We start from the raw sequence: 19546 nt of genomic DNA on the forward strand, positions 1-19546 counted from the left end.
TGGGACTGGCAAACCAGGATTTCTCATATCAAAGGGTTTTTTTTTTAACTCTTAAAATAGATTTCCTTGATCAAATTCAAGTGAATATAACATATATTTCAAACCAAAGTAGTTGTCCAGGATTCCAAGGGTCAAGGCAACACTCTTTCATTTCCCACATTGATTGTTTTATATATATATCTGATATTATATATATATATATATTGATTTATGTATACATATATATCATATATATATCATGAACATGCATGTGTATATTTGTGTGTTTTTATAATGTGTATATAACATTGTACATATATTAATGTGTCTAGTGTATACAAACACACATCATATATACATAATAGAAAAAAAAGAAAAGAGGCTAACCCGGAAAAGGTTGCACGTGTTCAAGGTAATGCTTGAAATTTCATTGTTTGTCTATCTTCAAGGGTATATAAGGTCAGATTGCACATTCTCAGAGCATGTGCTAAGGCCTGCTGAAGGAGAAATTGTAAAAATACTATCTTGAATGGAGAAATTAAGGTACAATCTGGAGACAAGCTTCTATAAAATAATATTTGGTGTGAATAGAACCTTTTTAAATACAAATATGTGCAAACATCCTATTCAGTCTTTCACTGCCTTTTAATTTTGGACCTGGGTATGGTATTTTTCATCTGTTAGTCCCTCCCTTGGTGAAGACTCTGTTGATACCAGGATGCTTCATTAATGATTGGGCCAAACGTCTTCACTATGTAGGGAACAAAGCGTTAACTTTTAAGTAGTCTATGTGGTCTCAGGTGGGTTGATTTCACTTATTTGTTTTCATTCAGTATTATCTGTACATTCAATAAACGTATACGATGTGCCTTTTCTATACATAGGCTTTATATCAGTGATTCAGAAAATATCTCATTTTAGAACTCACATTTTAATTGCCATAAAAGGTACAATAGAAATAATTATTGTTTATTGTTTATTGTTTATTGTGGCTTCATGCTCCTGGCCCAAGTATTTACTGACTGTGGTGGGAGTGTTTTATATTTCAGCAGAACTTCAACTGTCTCTACAAACACTCAATGACTCACTATTTTCGCTTCCCAGGTCTACCCAAGACAATTCCATCTGGGTTTAACCCTAAAATATGTTTTTCTTAGTGTTAGATTGTGTATGCTTAAGAATAAGTTAAAATGCAAGATAATAGGATACCTAGGAGAATTGAGAATATCATTCACTTATGTTTCTCAAAAATTTTAAGAGCTTCGGGAAAATATATTGGAAACTTTGGCATTTATTATCCTTCTAGGTTTATTGAGAGTTACTTATGGATTCTCTTTATTCCCATTGCTCATTCAGTGTGTGTGGGCATGTGTGTGTGTGTGTGTGTGTGTGTGTGTGTGTGTGTGTGACAGAGAGAGAGAGAGCGAGAGAGAGAGAAAAGTGTGTGGGGGGGTGGCTATTCAGAAATAGCCAGCATTTCGCATTATTCTTCATTTTAACAACGTGTGCTGATGGGGGAGAAAAGCAAAATTACTCGGTCTTGAATCTGTTTGGTCTTCACCCCATAAATGATGGGGTTTAGCATAGGGGACACTACCACATGGAGGTTGGCTACCAGGATGTGGATGTGGTGAGGGACGGTTTTACCCCCAAAGCGATGGGCAAAAAGGAAAAGAATGCTGGGGCATAGATGACACAGATGTGGGAACCACATGAGTTGAGGGCCTTGAAGCGGGCAGACCAGGAAGGTAACTAAAACACTGTACAAAGGATCATCGCATAGGACATAATGACGAACAAAATATCTAGTCCTGTAGACAGTAGGGCCACAGTCAGGCTATAAATGATGTTGACACTGATATTGTCACATGCCAATCTGGCAATGCCCATGTGCTCACAATAGGAATGGGGAATAATGTTTCTCCCACAATACTTAAGTCGGTGTACCAAGAAGGTGAATGGGAAGCAGATGATAAAGCTCCTGACAACAGCTGCGATGCCAATTTTCCCAGTGGCTGAGGAGGTTAAGATTGTGGTATATCTCAGTGGGTGACAGACGGCCACATAGCGGTCAAATGCCATGGCCAGAAGAATAGCAGATTCTACCGCAAAGAAGAAATGGATGAAGAACATCTGAGATACACAACTACTAAAGGATATATCCATGGAATGGAACCAGAAGATGGCCAGCATCTTGAGGGCTGTGGCTGTGGAGAGCAGGACATCTGATGAGGCCAGTATGGAAAGGAAGACATACATAGGCTCATGGAGATGGTGCTCAGTTACAATCAGGAAGATCAAGAAGATGTTGCCTGTGACAGCCAAAATGTACATAGAACAGATAGGGATGGAGATCCAGGTATGAGAATCTTCCAGTCCTGGGATTCCAGTCAGGACATACCACATATCCTGGGGATGGGTGTGATTGTAAGAGAAAGGGGCCATCTGGGGCAGTATATTCCAGACCTAGTATCTGGATTAAAGACCACAGGGCTGACTGAGGATTGAGGAGCAGCACTTTAGGTTGAATGATATCTGATTAGATTGTTTTGCAATATTTTCTTCTCTGTGAAAAGATAATGAGATGTATTAATGAGCCTAAAACTGCACTCTGATTCCTTCCATGGAAGAATTAAGTCATATCTTGGGAAAAAAATGCTTCACGTTAATAAGTGCTTAATATGTGCCATAGCACTTTATAAATATCACCTTATTAAATCTTCACAATAGCCTGTGGAAAAGACCTTTACAATGATCCTCAACATGGATACTGTTGTTATTCCAACAGATGCAAAAATATTCCACAGACTTTCAGCTTCTGTGAGTGAAGTGCAGTTATGGGGAGGGGATGTTTAGTGAGTGGGGCTTCATCAGGATATCCGAGATGGGGGAGTAGAGAGTCTAAATGATGGAGGAAACAGAAACAGAGGTAGAAGTGACATAAGACAAATTTTACAGATTTTCTTCTAACTTTCCCAGTGATCTTTTGGGACACCAGTGAGTGATTTATTTTATTGTATTCCTTTTTGTTGTGATATAGCATTATCACCACAGCTCCCCAACTTATAACTCTGGACCTCCGGGAAGCATTTTTTATAATATTACTTATGGCAGATTCTGACCGAATCATGCATATATGCATAGAGGCAGTGTGGTTAATAGGGATTGTGTACATCTGGGGCCCATAGAATTATATTTAAGTGATGGCAACATCCTATTCTGACTGTATTACCACTAAAAACTACTTAATGGGAAGCTTGGTTTCCAGTTGTGAAACACCTAAAAGTAAACATCAATTACAAATGTGGGTCAGTGGTTAGGGTGGTTGCCACTTAAGTCAGATACATTTTTAGCTCAGCAACAGATGAGATTAGGGAATTGACAAAATTACCATCATTAAGATCAAAATAATTATTACATTGAACAAGTTCAAAGTTTTGAACTTCAAGCTTCGGATCCTCTAGACAGAGATTGAGCTAATTTAGAGTATCCATAAAGGCCAAGACTTACTTTCGTATGCTAGACACAAATGTGAATTGGTAATTTTCACCCCCAATCTGTCATTTCTGTTTTATAAGGTGCAGACGGTTCAGCATGGTGAACTTGGCTTAGAAATGGAGTTTTAGGAGCACTTGGGTGCTGAGTTGGTTAAGCGTCCAACTTCAGCTCAAGTCATGATCTCATGGTCTGTAACTTGGAGCCCTTGGAGCCCTGGGTCAGACTCTGTGCTGACACCTCAGGCTCAGAGCCTGGAGCCTACTTTGGATTCTGTATCTCCCTCCCCTGCTTTCACTCTGTCTCTCAAATATAAATAAACATTAACAAAAAGAAATGGGGTTCTATTCTAGCCTCATGTTCAGTGTAACATCTTTGTTATATAGGGAAGGGAGCTGAAATCTCTGAGGTTCAGTTTTTTAATCTGTGCTTAGCCCAGCACCTGATGTATAATGAATAGTCAGCAAATTTTAGGGGGAAATGCGTGCATGTATTTACATACATACATATATATGCATTGTCTTTAACTACTAGACTTGTTTAGTTATGAAGCCTAGCTTTTACTACTGGAACTTGAATCCAAATTCATTGCTTCTATGCACAGAATTCAGGCCCATATTTCAAAGAAAAAGAACTATTGCGTAACATATTCTAAAAGGAAAAACGCCTATTTGTGCCCTTTGCAGATGGCCCATTTAGGAAAAGAGCACAAAGAGATACTACAATTGCCCATGAGTCCTATTACAGCCACATCCAATGCCTCATAGGGCAAGGCTGAGAGAAATACAAGATGATCAGGTGCTAGGAAGACGGAGCAGCCTCTGGAGTTCCCTAAGATTTTCTTTCTTTCTTTCTTTTTCCTGTGTTTCCAGGTGTCTTTTTCTACATGTCTTTGCTGAGCAAAACTCAGCTTACTTACCTATACTTTCTTGGATCCTGAAGGTATTTAACTGGTTGAGAGAGAAAAATGAAAGCAAGATGATGTTCAGAAGACAAACAGCAAATGTGGAGCTATTTATACCTCCTCTAGGCATCTCTCAGGCCCCAGACCTTCAGTCCCCAGGGACTGAACTTTACACACTGGTGGAAGGAGATGGCCCAGAGTTGGCTCCTGGGAGAAACACACCCACTGTCTCTCCCTCTACAGCATGTGCAGGGTTTCCTTGGTCCAGCACTCTGGGACATCCAAGTTAGCACACACTTGCATTGAGTACCCAGATCTCCTTTGCGTGGCAGAGATTCTTGCTAGTGCAATACTATGTTGTTCCCATGGAGGCATCTGCAAATGTAGACTGTGAATACCACATGTGGAAGGATTGTATGCTTTTTAGCGGGCACCTAAGACTAGATTCTGTCACCTTACTTACCTTGAAATTTTCAGGCTCTTTGGCTTTCTCTCTCTTCCATTGGTCACATGGTAGAATTCGCATCAGAAGGGTCCAGAAATGCCATTAGCTACCATAGAGAGTTTTATTTGGATTTTGATGTGGATTTTTATTTTCTCAGGCTGAGATGCTCTGCTTCTCTTCTTTCTCCCTTTCCTCCACCTCCTCCTCCTCTTCCTCCTTCTTCCTTCAGAGACAAAGAGAGTGGACGAGGGACATAGGAAGAAGGAGAGAAAGAATCCTGATTCAGTGCTCAGTGCTCAGTGCTCAGCGTGGAGCCTGACATGAGTCTTGATCTTACAACCTGGGATCATGACCTGATCAGGAGTCGAAGGCTTAACTGACTGAGCCACCCAGGTGCCTCTCTTCTCCTTTTCCTTTTTCTTTTTAAACTTTCTCTATCCTGGTAACTTTTCTCTAAATGCATTGGGATTGTCTGGGGGGTTGGGCTAAGGTTCTAATTATAATCATAATCTTAATTTCACATTTCTTTTATTGTTTGATTTTCCTTTCTAAAAAAAAATTGGAGAATCCTTTCATATATGTAGTAAACCTTTTTTGTCTTTTCTATATCTATCACAGACCCTCACATGAATTTTGTCTCTCCTGGTTATTATTCTTTCTCAATTCCTATTATAATAGGTTCGCTTTTCCCTTCTGCACACTGTGGAAGGTAATCTGAGAAGCTGACTGCAATCATGCCCTTCTCTATCTCTCTGTGTGTGCTGCTAACTATCTTCTGTGGTGGAGCCCAATCCTCCTCCCCTTGAACAGAGATGACAGTTCTTGTGACCACATAATGTAGCAGGAATGATGGTGCTGTTCTTGGGTGACTGAGCCAATGTAATACGAAGTCTGGCAACTTCTACCTTGTTTTTCATTCAAAGGCAGGCACCCATATTAGGAATAGAACTCCACTGAAATCATACCAATAATATGAAGAAGCTATCCCCATGGAGAGAGGGTGACTATGGAGTGAGCCCAAAGGCACCAGGCATAGGAATGAAGTCCGTGGACTTTTCAACTCAGCTGAAGCTGAATTCTTAGTTGAATGCTGCCTATTGAGGTACCACAGCCCACTCCTTATGGAAACAGGACCATATGGTCAAGCCTTACCTGGATTGCTGACCCACAGAATTGTGAGAAACAACAAGTGATTGTAGTTTGGAGACACTACGTTTGGGGATGGTTTGTTACACAAGAGATAACAATTATAACATAGCAAACATTTTGAAATGATTTCATAGTTTTCTTTTGGTCCTGACTTCAAACAATTTGTTAAATTTAACTTTTTTTTAGGTTTATTTACTTTAGAGAGAGAGCAAGCATGAACGGGGGAGGGCCAGAGAAAGAGGGAGAGAGGGAGAGAATCCCAAGCAGACTCTGTGCTATTAGCACGAAGCCTGATGTGGGGTTTGATCCCACTAACTGCAAGATCACAACCTGAGATGAAATCAAGAGTCGGCAGCTTAACCAACTGAGCCACCAAAGCACCCCAACTTTAAACGATTCTTATATCATATGATCTATTTCTTGTCTATTTCTCGACTGTCTTTATTTTCTTATTTTTTTCCCATATCTACCAATTATTCATAGAGAGAATCACTCTAGATCGAAGTCATTGTAGTTTGTCTAGGACACACCGGTGTGTGAGTGTGTCTGTGTGTGTTGTGTGGGTGTTCATGCAGGGGAGACAGAGCATTTATCACAAGAAACATTTTTATTTTTATTTTTATTTTCTATTTTCGATTTTCCATAGAAGCTCTTCACTGGAAATGCTTTCTGTTTTCCAGGAATATTGATAACAGTTGTATACAGGAGAATGAGGGGGTTCTTTCAGAGTAAGGTGGTTACTAGTTTTTCGTCAGTTTTAACTGACAACCATTTCTGTCATGGTTTTTCCTCCCACAAAATCAACACTTGCTCAAGAGTATTTTCAAGCCTATTTCCATGCACTTACAAATACTCCTATTAAATCCCATTTGAGGAATGTCTGACACAAAAGGCCTCACCCTGTTCTCACTACTTTCCATCACAGGGTGGACTCTCTTTTTTGGCATTTGTGTCGGGGTTTGTGGTATGTCCAGTGTTTTTGCTAACAGTAGGCTACTGTCCCCCAACCCTCTCTCCCTAGACAGTCTTTTGTGGTGTGGCTTGGGGGCTGGCTCAGAAAGTAGGAGATTGTTTTTTTCCCTATCTGTGAAAATATGGGTTGGCTCTTCTTCTGCCCTTTATCGATTGAGAAAGGGTAAGGAACGTGTAAACTTACTGAGATACAAGTGTCTAATGTTATCCTCAGGATCCCAGTAGCTTTCCTCAACATTTCGCAGGGATTTTATGCTATCTTATAGATCTTGTGTTACTGTGGAAATCGGCAAGGCCGTTCTGCTTTCCAGTCCTATAGGTATCAGCTCTTTGTTTACTAACTTATTCGTTTCCCTTTTGAAGCTACTAGTGTGTCCTTTTTACTACTCCCATTTTATATAAAACCTTAATGATTGCGTGTCTGATTTTTGAACAGTTGAGCCAATATTGATGCATTACTATTAATCGAAGCCCACAGTTTACATCAAGATTCATCTTCTCTGTTACAGTTCTGTGGTTCTGATAAGTACAGATCCATCCAAAAGTAGAACTTTCCTATGGAATGATTCTTGAGCTGAAATGGCCTAAAACAAAGAAGCAATTACCATTAATTCATATGGAAAATGGTTTTAGCATTTCCAGTCCCCCAAAATAACCTCTGTTAAGGTTTCCTGGCACCTTCAGACATGTCTTGCTAACAGATGTACAAAATTAATCTGGATAAAGCACAAATGCTCAGAGACACAGTTCAAAACTCTGGGGGGTTGATGCTGTGATGTTGAGTGTGGGTCCCCAGGAAGGCTGGCCTCCTCTCACTCCCTCTGTAATGGCTCAATGCAAAACAAACACTGAATACTTGTTTTGCTTTTTTTGTAAAAGTGAAAATACTCTTCAGAGTTCTTTCAAGTAGTGACAACAGGTACTGATGTAGGTCTTTCCGAAGAGTAAGGGGCATAACATGAACTTTCAGAAAGTGGGGGATACCTGTACATAATGTCATGTACCCACCATCACAGTATCATACCGATCACTTTAACTACTCTACAATTCCCTGTGCTCCACCCATTCAACCCTCCCTCTCTCTTCCTACACTCCTGGCTACACTCGTCTTTATGCTATTTCTAATTTCTATAGTTTTGCCTTTTCCAGAATGTCATATATTTGGATCATATACAGATGTAACCTTCTCTGGATGGCTTCTTTCACTCAAAACTGTGCATTAAAGGCTCTTCCATGTCTTTTCATAGCTTGATAGCTTTCTTCTTTTTATATATTTTTTAATGTTTATCTGCTTTTGAGACAGAGAGAGACAGATGTTAGCAGGGGCGGGGCAGAGAGAGAGAGGGAGACATGGAATTCAAAGCAGGCTCCAGGCTCCAAGCTGTAGTGCTGAGCCCGGCGTGGGGCTCGAACCCACAAATGGCAAGATCATGACCTAGGCCGAAGTCAGAGGCTCAGCCCACTGAGCCTCTCGGACACCCCTAGCTCTCTCTTTTTTTTAATCAAATACTCACATTACGTTTTAAAGAGGTGCCACGGTCTGTTTTTCCCTTCTCCTTAGTTGCCTCCAATTTTTGGCAATTAAAAACAAACCTGCTCTCAACATTTATGTGCATGTCTTTGTGTGGACATAAGTTTTTAACCCATTTGGTACCATATCTAGGAGTGCAAGGCCGACCACATGGTAAGACTATGTTTCGTTTGGTGAGAAATGCAAAACTCTCTTTCAGCGTGGCTGTACTATTTTGTATTTTCACCAGCAATGAACGAGAGTCCCTATTATTCTATATCCTCACCAGCATTTGGTTTTGTCAGTATTTCAGGTTTTACCCATTCTGACAGGTGTGTATGCTATCCCATTGTTTTACTTTGCAATTCCTTAATGACAAATGATATTGAGCATCTTAAAACATGCTTAATGCTATTTGTTATGTCTTCTTGGGGTGAAATATGTTTTCAGATTTTTGCCTACTTTTTAAGCGACTTGTTTATTTTTCTTATTGTTGAGATTTAAAAATTCTTTGTATATTTTGGATACAAGTCCTTTGTCAAACATGTATTTTGCAAATACTTTCTGCTAGTCTGTAGCCACAGGCTTTCATTTTCTTAACTTACTGTGAAATTGTATTCTTTTTTCCATGGGTTCATGGTGGATACTCCCAATTTGGATTTGTGGGTTTGGTTTTTGGAATAGTCTTGTATAATTTCTAATATGTTCCTAGTCTACAGTGGTCCACCTATGTATTGTTTTAACTTCCCTGACTTTCTAGAACTCCTGTTTAGTGATATGTTGGTGTTCTTGGATTGACCCTATATACTTTTTCATACCAGCCCCCATAGTTAACACTTGTCCTTTTGTTCTGCTTTCTTATATCTATCATCTGAGAGTTTCACTGTTTTTTCTTATTTCTCATATTGTTGTTTAATTTACAAACTATCTTTTTGTTCGATAATTATTTCTTATAATAGTGTTCTGTTCTTTTTTTTAAAAAAAAATTGAGGTTTATTTTTGAGAGACAGAGTGAGACAGATCAAAGCAGGGAAGGAGCACAGAGAGGGAGACACAGAATTTGAGCAGGCTCCAGGCTCTGAGCTGTCACACACAACCCTACTGGTGGCTCAAACCCATGAATTGAGAGATCATGACCTGAGCCTTAGTTGGAGGCTTAACGGAATGGGCCACCTAGGTGCCCCTTAGATATTTTTATCTCATTACACCCTTAAAGATTTGGCTTCTATGTACATGATTGTTTTTTTGTTTGTTTCTTAGCACAATATGCTTAAAATACACCTTCTCAAAAAAAACTTGTTTAGGTGACTAAAAAGTTCAAGCCACATGAAAACCTTGTTTTCTTTGAGTACCTACACATTCTAAAACAAAGAGGTTGGCAGTATTTGATTTCACTGATAGATCCATATTTATGAATCCTTCTGAAGAAGAATCCATAGAGAAGAAATTCAACCAGGAAATAAACAATAAAAGAGGAAAGGAAACAATATATTTTCACTATTTTGATCTTTATGTTTATTTGTCTTATTAGAGGGTATCATCCCTAAACTGACTGAATAATAGTTGTCATGGGGTATAATGATGTGAAAACCATAAAATGCAGACAAATTAAACAAAACAAATATACAAAACTGAAGAATTGCAGACAGTGTGGATTCTTAAATGTTATATTTAATTTTGAGAGATTGCTACTAAGGCGGAAGGTTGAAGGAGTTAATCACAGTGAATTTGAGGAAGAGAACATCTTTACCACATGAATGCGGATCTGCTTGGTCTTGGCACCATAGACAAGTGGATTGAGAAATGGGGGGACCAGCAAGTACAGGCTAGAAAAGAGGATATGGATATAAGGGGGCACATGAGCACCAAACCTATGTGTGAAGAAGGAGAAGAAGGCAAGGAGGTAGAACTGGAGGAAGACGCATATGTGAGCAATGCATGTATTGAATGCTTTCAACCGAGCCTCTTTCTGGGGTAAATGAAAAACTGTAGAAAAGATCTGTGCATAAGACAAAGTGATGAATGTGAGGTCGAACCCTGCAACTGTAAATGCCACAAACAAGCCATAGATTTTGTTGACCCGTACATTTTCTGCAGCCAGTTTCACAATGGCCATATGCTCACAGTAGCAGTGGGAGATGATGGTTGTATGGTAAAACTGAAACCGGAACTTTATCAGTATTAGGCATGGGGCTACTAGGAAAGCGGCCCTGAGTGTTACCACTACCCCTATCTGGGTGACTAGGCGGTGCGTGACGATGGCAGCATGTCTTAGTGGATAACAGATGGCCACATAACGGTCCAGAGCCATGGCCAACAGAAGGCCTGACTCTATGCACTGAAATGTGTGGATGAGCCACATTTGAAGCAAACAGGAATCAAAATAAATGTCTGGCACATGAAACCAGAAAATTCCAAGCATCTTGGGCATAATGGTGGTAGCAAGCGCAATATCTGTGACTCCCAGCATGCCTACGAAAATGTACATGGGCTCATGGAGGCTGCGCTCTGACCTGATGATGATCAGAAGCAAGGAGTTTCCAATCATAGCAATGAGATACATGACACAGAATGGAATCCCAATCCAGCACTGCACAGTCTCTAGGCCTGGGATCCCTATCAGCATCAACACAGAAGGCATGAAGACTGTGATGTTGGAAATGGACATAATGTCTTTGGGCTTCCAGAAGCAAATGAAAGAAGCTTCTCAGTCAGTGGCACTCTTCCCCGCTACTCTTGTTTGTATAAAGTCATCATAGTGGGTCTCTGATTTTGTCAGAACTCTAAGATCATATCATCCTTCTTATTTATATTATGGAAGGAAAATGATCCACCGATACTCATTGTGTTTTCAGAATGGACATCCACGAGTAGTGTAGCACAATGAGAAGTTATGTAGAAGGCAAGTCATTTACATTACAACCAGCCAGATCACGTGGGTAACAGAGTAACTGCTGATCTCTCTGTTATGTCCCTCTGCACCTGGGGATACAATAATTATACCTGTTAAACTTGCTTGGATATGGCATTTCAAGCAGAGTTTGATGAATCTCCATATTCCACATTCCAACTACCTGATAATATTCTGTTATTTTCCATTGTGTCTAGGTCTGCAACTGACACTTTGGATCAACAAATCTGACTCTGACCAGTATATTAGTAGACAAATCTCCATAAGTTTTATATTTTAAAGGTGTTTTTTTTTAATGGAGAGAGACAGACATCACAGGAGGGGCAAAGAGAAGGGAGAGAGAGAGCATCCCAAACAGACTCCATACCATCAGCACACAGCCTGACATGAGGTTTGAACTCACCAACCCCAAGATCTTGACCTGACCTGAAATCAAGAATGGCATGCTCAACTGAGACACACAGGAGCCTCTTTTTCTGTTTATTTCTTGATTTTTTTTAAGTGAAAAACTCCCTATGAAAGAGAACAGAGAAACTGGTGACACCCATGAGCACAGTATATTCATATATCTGTATCATTTGTATCTACGTAAGGCTGGATGTCTCTCTTTTCTTTGTTTTTTTCTTTTCCAATAACAATTTCACTTTTTAAATTTGAATCCACGTTAGTTAACATGTAGTGTAAGAAGGGTTTCAGGAGTAGAATTTAGTGATTCTTTGCTTAAATATAGTACCCAGTACTCATCCCAAAAAGTACCCTCCTTAATGCCCATCACCCATTTAACCCATCCCCCATCCACCACCCTTCCAGTAACCTCAGAGTGTTCTTTATACCCAGGAAGTTCATATGGTTTGTCCCCCTCTGTTTTTGTAGTATTTTTCCTTCCCTTCCCTAGATGTCCTTTCAAAACAAAGTAAATGAAGCGCTTTGCAAAGATCATCCAACCCCATGCACTTTTGGTGAGTCTGGGTGAAATTTCATGCCATTTTTACATGCCTAGTAAAACTCTATTTTATTTTGCCCACATACTAACAATTGAATTCCTGAAAATTAGTGGTGTGCTTAAATTCACTGACATTTTGGAATACCCATTTCTGAATACCTACATGGGAGGAATCTCTAGAAAACTTGGAAACTCAGAGGCGACAATGTATTGAAGCAAGAGGACTCAATCTTGCTGACAACAGAGTGTGGGAAAATGGGTACAGGGGTAATTCATTTGGCCAATGTAAGCTCATTAATTCTTAATGAAATATATATCACTTGAACATTTGAATTTTTCATGAGCTCAGGCATAAGAAATGATGCGAAAATAAAGGGGTGAAAGGACACGTTTCCCAACAGGAGTCCAATATGGAAGTAGGAATGGAAGACAGGGAGCAGACTTGGGATACCAGAAATGATGGAGGAGAGGGCTCAACTAACAAACATTGAATCACCTCGATTCACTGATGACTGACTTTTCTGAAAACTGGGCTCTTAGTCTAGTTCAGATACATTTGTATCTGAAAAGATCATTGCTTTTTAAAAATCACATATCTTAAATTAGAAAACCTCAAGCTACATTAGAAAGTTTCTCTTTGGTGAAAACAGGGTTCAGTTGTTTCATTCTTTCCTAGTTGGTCCAACACTGTTACTTTCTGTCAGCAAGCCCATGATCATTTAATCATATACTTATTGTCACCAAAAATGCCAGTAATGCAGGAAGAGCTGTGGTTTATGTGGCTAAACCTCAAGTGAAGGAACCCACTCAACAGGTCCATTCTAGAAGCAAGTCTGTATCAGCTGATGCATATTTAGAATAGACTAGTTAGTCAACTAAGACATGATTTCCAAAGTTTTGCTCACCAATGTTTAATCCTAGAGATTCCTCGATCATGGATTCATTTATTCACTTCTTCTTTCTAGAGTTAATCAGAATTAGAAGAGAAATCCTTTAGTACCATTCACATTGTCTGGCATATTTAACAGTAAGGAGCTGATGTGGCAGCATTACCTGACAGGTACAGGTGGTGGGAAGGCAAGTGGGAGAGGACCTAAGTGAGTACAGGGCAGGGGGGCTGGAGTGGTTATCACTGGAAAAGCTGGTATGAAACATTATTGGGTGAACTTGGGGAAAGGGACTTCATGCTTTGTTGTTGAGGGCCAGTTGTGTTTTTACAAGACTCCTGAAAACCATGGTCTGTCTTCATAACACCATCACTCATCACTCATCACCCACCTGTCATTCACTCTTTTTTCCCCTGAGACTCTCATCTCATTCACTTGTGCTTACGCTGGCAGCATCTCTTTCTTCTCTCTGCACCCTCTGGAACAGCCCGCTGTAAATATCATGAACTCTTATCCATTTGCTGCTCGGCCATCTGCCAAACTGTGCACATCTTTGGAATAGACTTTCCTCTCTTCGTTTGTCCCTGCAAAACGGACTTGCACCCTCTTTTGTAAATGTCTGAGCTCATGTTGATGGGATCACACTCCAACAAAACTCACAGGAAGGTCTATATTTGCTAGACACAGCATAACTTTATTAATCTTGAATTGGCAAGTATAACGTTCCCCAGTGTACATGGAGAAGGAGGAGGTCTGAATATGAGATTTCCCAGCCACTAACCCAAGCCTCCAGGGACCCAGCAGCTCATAATGAAGCCCTCTTGCGTCCATCCACATCTAATGTCTCTGAAGCCATTTCTGCAACTTGCAGAATCCCCTTGGTCTCTTCATTTCTTTTTCCCCACCGGGGAGATGTAGAGAAATTAATATATGCAATCTGTATTTTTTGACATTCCTTACAAAATAAAAAGTTTTCGGTAAAAATTAAGTAATTAAATTTACTTTTGTCAGTTTCTTTCTGCTGTCCTCATTTGGAAAAAGATTGAAAGGACACTTAAGTGTACTTAAATGTATGTTCCTGTGCCAATGAGTTACGTATAAATAAGTATTCTGTGACCCTTCTTTCACTGAGACACTTCTGGAGACAAAATCTGTAACCACAATGGCTCTCTATCACACATTTGACGCTCATTCTCTTGTAGTATCATTCTTTAGATCTTTATTTTATTGAAGCTTTGTAAATTGAGTAGTATTCTCACAATGACCAGTTATGATGGACATTTCCACATTCCCCTGATTAGTAGACTTTCTTTACAGAAAACTATACATCTGTTTTTTATTATTATTATTGTCAGTTATTAATGATTCATAATTATATATATTATATCAAAATATTTGTGGAAATATGCTTTGTTGCTTTTTATATAAATACTTACAAAATAGTCTTTAAATGTTTCTTTGCCCATGATGACCCATTTATTTGCATAAATGTTTGCTGAACTCTGATTAGAATATTAAAATTACCTCTGATTTTTTTTTTTTTACTTTTATTTCAAGGAAATTGTTATTAAAGAACCACAACCCCTATTGGTAACCCAAGCAAATCCTATCTGTAAATACTGACATTTCTTTTCTTTTTTATATGAAAATTATAGTCAAAATTCTTTCCATGCAACACCCAATACTCATCCCAACAGGTGCCGTCCTCAATACCCACCACCCACCCTCCCCTCCCTCCTACCTCCCATCAACCCTCAGTTTATTCTCAGTTTTTAAGAGTCTCTTATGGTTTGCCTCCCTCCCTCTCTAACTTGTTTTTTTCCTTCCCCTCCCCTGTGGTCTTCTGTTAAGTTTCTCAGGATCCGTATAAGAGTGAAAACATATGGTATCTCTCTTTCTCTCTATGACTTATTTCGCTTAGCATAACACTCTCCAGGTCCATCCACGTTGCTACAAAAGGCCATATTTCATTCATTCTCATTGCCAAGTAGTATTCCATTGTGTACATAAACCACAATTTCTTTATCCATTCATCAGTTTATGGACATTTAGGCTCATTCCATAATACAAACTGACATTTAAAACAGCCTCAAAAGATGCTTCAGGGTAGCCTCTAGATTTACAAAGTGATCAAATTCAGTATTCATTGATAAGGCCTAGTCCATAAAACAAGCCAGAGTATCTACATCCATGTGACATGCAGTCTAATAAGTTCTTATGTATACATTGATTTAAGTGTCATAAATCAAAGTATGGACATATGCACACACGGGAATATTTTCCATGCTCTTTTTAAAAATGATCATGATGTTTGCAACAGCCCACAAGCCAGGTTTTTGGAACTGCCCACAAGCCTTAAGTTATCAAGTCATTAATTTGGACAGAACACTTTAGGTGTTCATTACTGCAATAACCTTAAGTGATTTAAAAGCATAATGTTTTAAGTCCACTGAGAGGATATGCTGCCATTTGTCAAATAGATACACACATTCACACACATGCGCATTTTTGGAGTGAAAACTGGCCAGTGACATATGATAGCTTTCAGAATAAAGTTCACCCATTTTGCATAGTGTCCATAGCCATTCTTGACATTTGTAGTTTTCTTGTCTCTACAAGTTGTGCATTACATTGAGAAAAACTGTGCCATTTCTTGATTCTCTATTTAAGCTCCAAATTCATCTACCTGGCATGGTATGTCCTTACCTACCAGCAATTCATCTGTCATTCCTTAAGAATCAGACTCCCTACAGGGGAAAACAAATACCACATGATTTCAAGCATATGTGGAATTTAAGAAACCAAACAAACAAGCAAAGGGAAAAAAATAAGAGAGAGAGAAAGAAATCAAAAAAGGACTCTTAACTGTAGAGAACACATTGATGATTACCAGCAGGGAGGTGGGTGGAGGGATGGGTTATATTGGTGATGGGGATTAAGAAGTCCACTTGTCATGATGAGCACAAGGTGTTGTATGGAAGTGTGGAATCACTATATCGCACATCTGAAACTAATATAACACTGTGTGTTAAGTAACTGGAATTAACAAAAAACTTAAAAGAGGAATCAGACTTTGTTATTAAAAACCAAAGAAAATAAGAATAATTCTATAGATGCTGCTTTCCTCTGGATTTCAATGCTTCACTCTCTTGGCTAACCCCACAGTCCAGACTAACCTCTATTACTTCTGTCATTTTCATCTCCCTGTCTCTCTCTTTCTCCCAGTAATATTAAGCTATAATGGCTATAAACCCAAAACACATTAACACTGTCAAATTTGTCATTAAGCTTCTATTCTTGAGTATAGCATTTATAATATTGTAGGGTTTTGATAACACTTGAGGAATTAATAAAGACATAAATGGTGAGTGGGCATAAAAAGTACTGAATTGTGAAATAGAATACTGGATTGTTCATAACGTTTAAACGTTAATGCCCTGAATGACACCAGCAATGTTGAAATTTGAAGACTATGTGTCATTAGAATGCATACGGTTTTTTGGTTCTTTGGGGTTTTGTTTGAATAAGAACAAAAAAGCTTCCTCTCATTAATTTATTTATATTTTAAGTTTATTTTTAATTATTTTAAGATTATTCTTTAATTATTTTATTTAATTTTCAGTTTATTTATTTATTTTAAAAGTAGGAAAGAAAGTGCACAAGTGGGGAGGGGCAGAGAGAGAGAAGGTGAGAGAATCTCAAGCTGGCTTGGAACTCTCAGCAAAGAACCCAGTGCAGGGCTTGAACTCATGAACCATGAGATCATGACTGGAGCTGAAATTGGACACTTAATCAACAGAGCCATCCAGGAACCCCTCCTCTCATTTACTTTAAAGATGATGAGGATCTGCCTCTCTCTCTGCCCCTCCCCCATTCATGCTCTGTCTCTCTCTGTCCCAAAAATAAATAAACGTTGAAAAAAAAATTAAAAAAAAAAAGGGGGCGCCTGGGTGGCGCAGTCGGTTAAGCGTCCGACTTCAGCCAGGTCACGATCTCGCGGTCCGTGAGTTCGAGCCCTGCGTCAGGCTCTGGGCTGATAGCTCAGAGCCTGGAGCCTGTTTCCGATGCTGTGTCTCCCTCTCTCTCTGCCCCTCCCCCGTTCATGCTCTGTCTCTCTCTGTCCCAAAAAAAAATAAACGTTGAAAAAAAAATTAAAAAAAAAAATAAAGATGATGAGGATGATCCAGAAAAAAATAGAATCAATAACATGATTTCATCATGTACCTGGACAATCCAAGACAATGAGTATTGGGTGCTTTGAAATTCATTGAGAAATAGATATTTATGGATCATTGTGGAGAAGAATACTTAAACGAGAAAATTCAATCAGGAATTGCAAAATAAGAAAAAAAAGGGAAATGATACATATTCACTATTGCTGTTTCTACCATCCCATTCTCATTACCTAGTAGGATCTAAATCGCACTGACCGATAGGTGTCATGGGCTGTGATGTGAAAACTGCCTAAAATGCATGCAAATTTCATGAAACAATTAAGGAGACAAGTCAAGCATCATGAATCATATGCATTTTTCTGTTTTATTCTGTTTTGAGAGATTGTTATTTTGCATAAAGGAGAAGTTTTATGTAGTACATTTTATGAACACAACATCTTTACCAAGTGAATGCGGATCTGCTTGGTCTTGGCACCATAGACAAGTGGATTGAAAAACGGGGGGACCAGCAAGTAGAGGCTAGAAAAGAGGATGTGGATATAAGGGGGAACATGAGCACCAAACCTATGTGTGAAGAAGGAGAAGAAGGCAAGGATGTAGAACTGGAGAAAGACACAGATGTGAGCGATGCACGTATTGAATGCTTTCAACCGAGCCTCCTTCTGGGGCAGACGAAAAACGGTGATAAATATCTGTATGTAGGACAAAGTGATGAATATGAGGTCAAACCCTGCAACAGTGAATGCCACAAACAAGCCATAGATTTTGTTGACCCGTGCATTTTCTGCAGCCAGTTTCACAATGGCCATATGCTCACAGTAGCAGTGGGAGATGATGGTTGTATGGTAAAACTGAAACCGGAACTTTATCAGTATTAGGCACGGGGCTCCTAGGAAAGCGGCCCTGAGTGTTACCACAGCCGCTATTTGGGTGACTAGGCGGTGGGTGAAGATGGCAGCATGTCTTAGTGGATAACAGATGGCCACATAACGGTCCAAAGCCATGGCCAACAGGATGCCTGACTCTATGCACTGAAATGTGTGGATGAGCCCCATTTGAAGCAAGCAAGAATCAAAATAAATCTCTGGCACATGAAACCAGAAGATTCCAAGCATCTTGGGCACAATGCTCGTGCCAAGTACAATATCTGTGACTCCCAGCATGCCTACGAAAATGTACATGGGCTCATGGAGGCTGCGCTCTGACCTGATGATGATCAGAAGCAAGGAGTTTCCAATCATAGCAATGAGATACATGACACAGAATGGAATCCCAATCCAGCACTGCACAGTCTCTAGGCCTGGGATCCCTATCAGCGTCAACACAGAAGGCCTGAAGACTGTGATGTTGGAAACGGACATAATGTCCTCCGGCCTCCAGATGAAAATGAAAGAAGATTCTCAGTCAGTGGCACTCTTCTCTTCTACTCCTGTTTTAATTCAAAGTCATCATAGTGAGTCTCTGTGATTTTGTCAGAATTCAAAGACCATCTCATCCATCTCGTTTATATTATCAAAGGAAAAGATCCATACTTACACATCACTGTTTTCAAGAAGGACATCCATAAGTAGTGTACCACAGTAAGAAGTTATGTACAAGGCAGGCCAACTGCATTAGAACCACCCAGATGACGTGGATAAAGGAGTAAATTACTGATCTTTCGGTTATGTCCTTCTGGACCTGCGGATGAAATAATTATACTTGTTTATTTGCTTGGATATTGCACTTTAATCAGATTTTAACAAATCTCTCCCTATCCCACCTTTCAGCTGTCCTTAGTGTTCTATTTTTCCCCCCAAATCTCGGTGTCAGAAACCATCAGTTTGGACAATCACATAATCAGACTCTAACCAGTATTTTGGTTTAAAAGGCTTCCTATGAAAGAGAAGTGAGATAGAAATAACTTCACCCATTAACATAATATATTTAGATACCTGTATCTATGTATTATATATTTATGTAGGACTGGATGTCCTTTTAAAAAAATGTGAAATAGAGCTTGAGAAAAGATGATCAAATCCATGTAATTTTAATCTAAATCAAAGTTCCATGCTGATTTTTACATTATAAGTAAAACTTTATTTTATTTTGCCTATATAAGTAATGGCAGAATTCGTTGACATGAATTGTACACTTTAAATAATGGAAATTCTGAAATACACGCTTCGGAATGACT

At 39.3% G+C, this 19546-nt stretch overlaps 2 protein-coding genes and 1 pseudogene across 2 annotated transcripts; all 3 read right to left on the reverse strand.

Annotated features, from left to right (window-relative positions):
• Positions 1–1474: 1474 nt before the first annotated feature.
• On the reverse strand, positions 1475–2430 carry LOC122482566 (annotated as a pseudogene).
• Positions 2431–10171: 7741 nt separating this feature from the next.
• On the reverse strand, positions 10172–11122 carry LOC122484267 (olfactory receptor 52A1-like). Its single transcript, XM_043582254.1, has one exon. It carries the CDS (start codon positions 11120–11122, stop codon positions 10172–10174), a length of 951 nt encoding a protein of 316 aa, XP_043438189.1.
• A 6670-nt stretch (positions 11123–17792) lies between these two features.
• On the reverse strand, positions 17793–18731 carry LOC122482567 (olfactory receptor 52A1-like). Its single transcript, XM_043578875.1, has one exon. The coding sequence runs from the start codon at positions 18729–18731 to the stop codon at positions 17793–17795; it is 939 nt and encodes a 312-aa protein (XP_043434810.1).
• Positions 18732–19546: the final 815 nt, after the last annotated feature.

Source organism: Prionailurus bengalensis, chromosome D1 (genome assembly GCF_016509475.1).
Source record: "Prionailurus bengalensis isolate Pbe53 chromosome D1, Fcat_Pben_1.1_paternal_pri, whole genome shotgun sequence".
NCBI classification, from domain to species: Eukaryota; Metazoa; Chordata; class Mammalia; order Carnivora; family Felidae; genus Prionailurus; species Prionailurus bengalensis.

Excerpts from the sequence above, each read along its gene's own strand:
- LOC122484267 (XM_043582254.1), bottom strand. The coding sequence starts at position 11,122 with ATGTCCATTTCCAACATCACAGTCTTCATGCCTTCTGTGTTGATGCTG.
- LOC122482567 (XM_043578875.1), bottom strand. The coding sequence starts at position 18,731 with ATGTCCGTTTCCAACATCACAGTCTTCAGGCCTTCTGTGTTGACGCTG.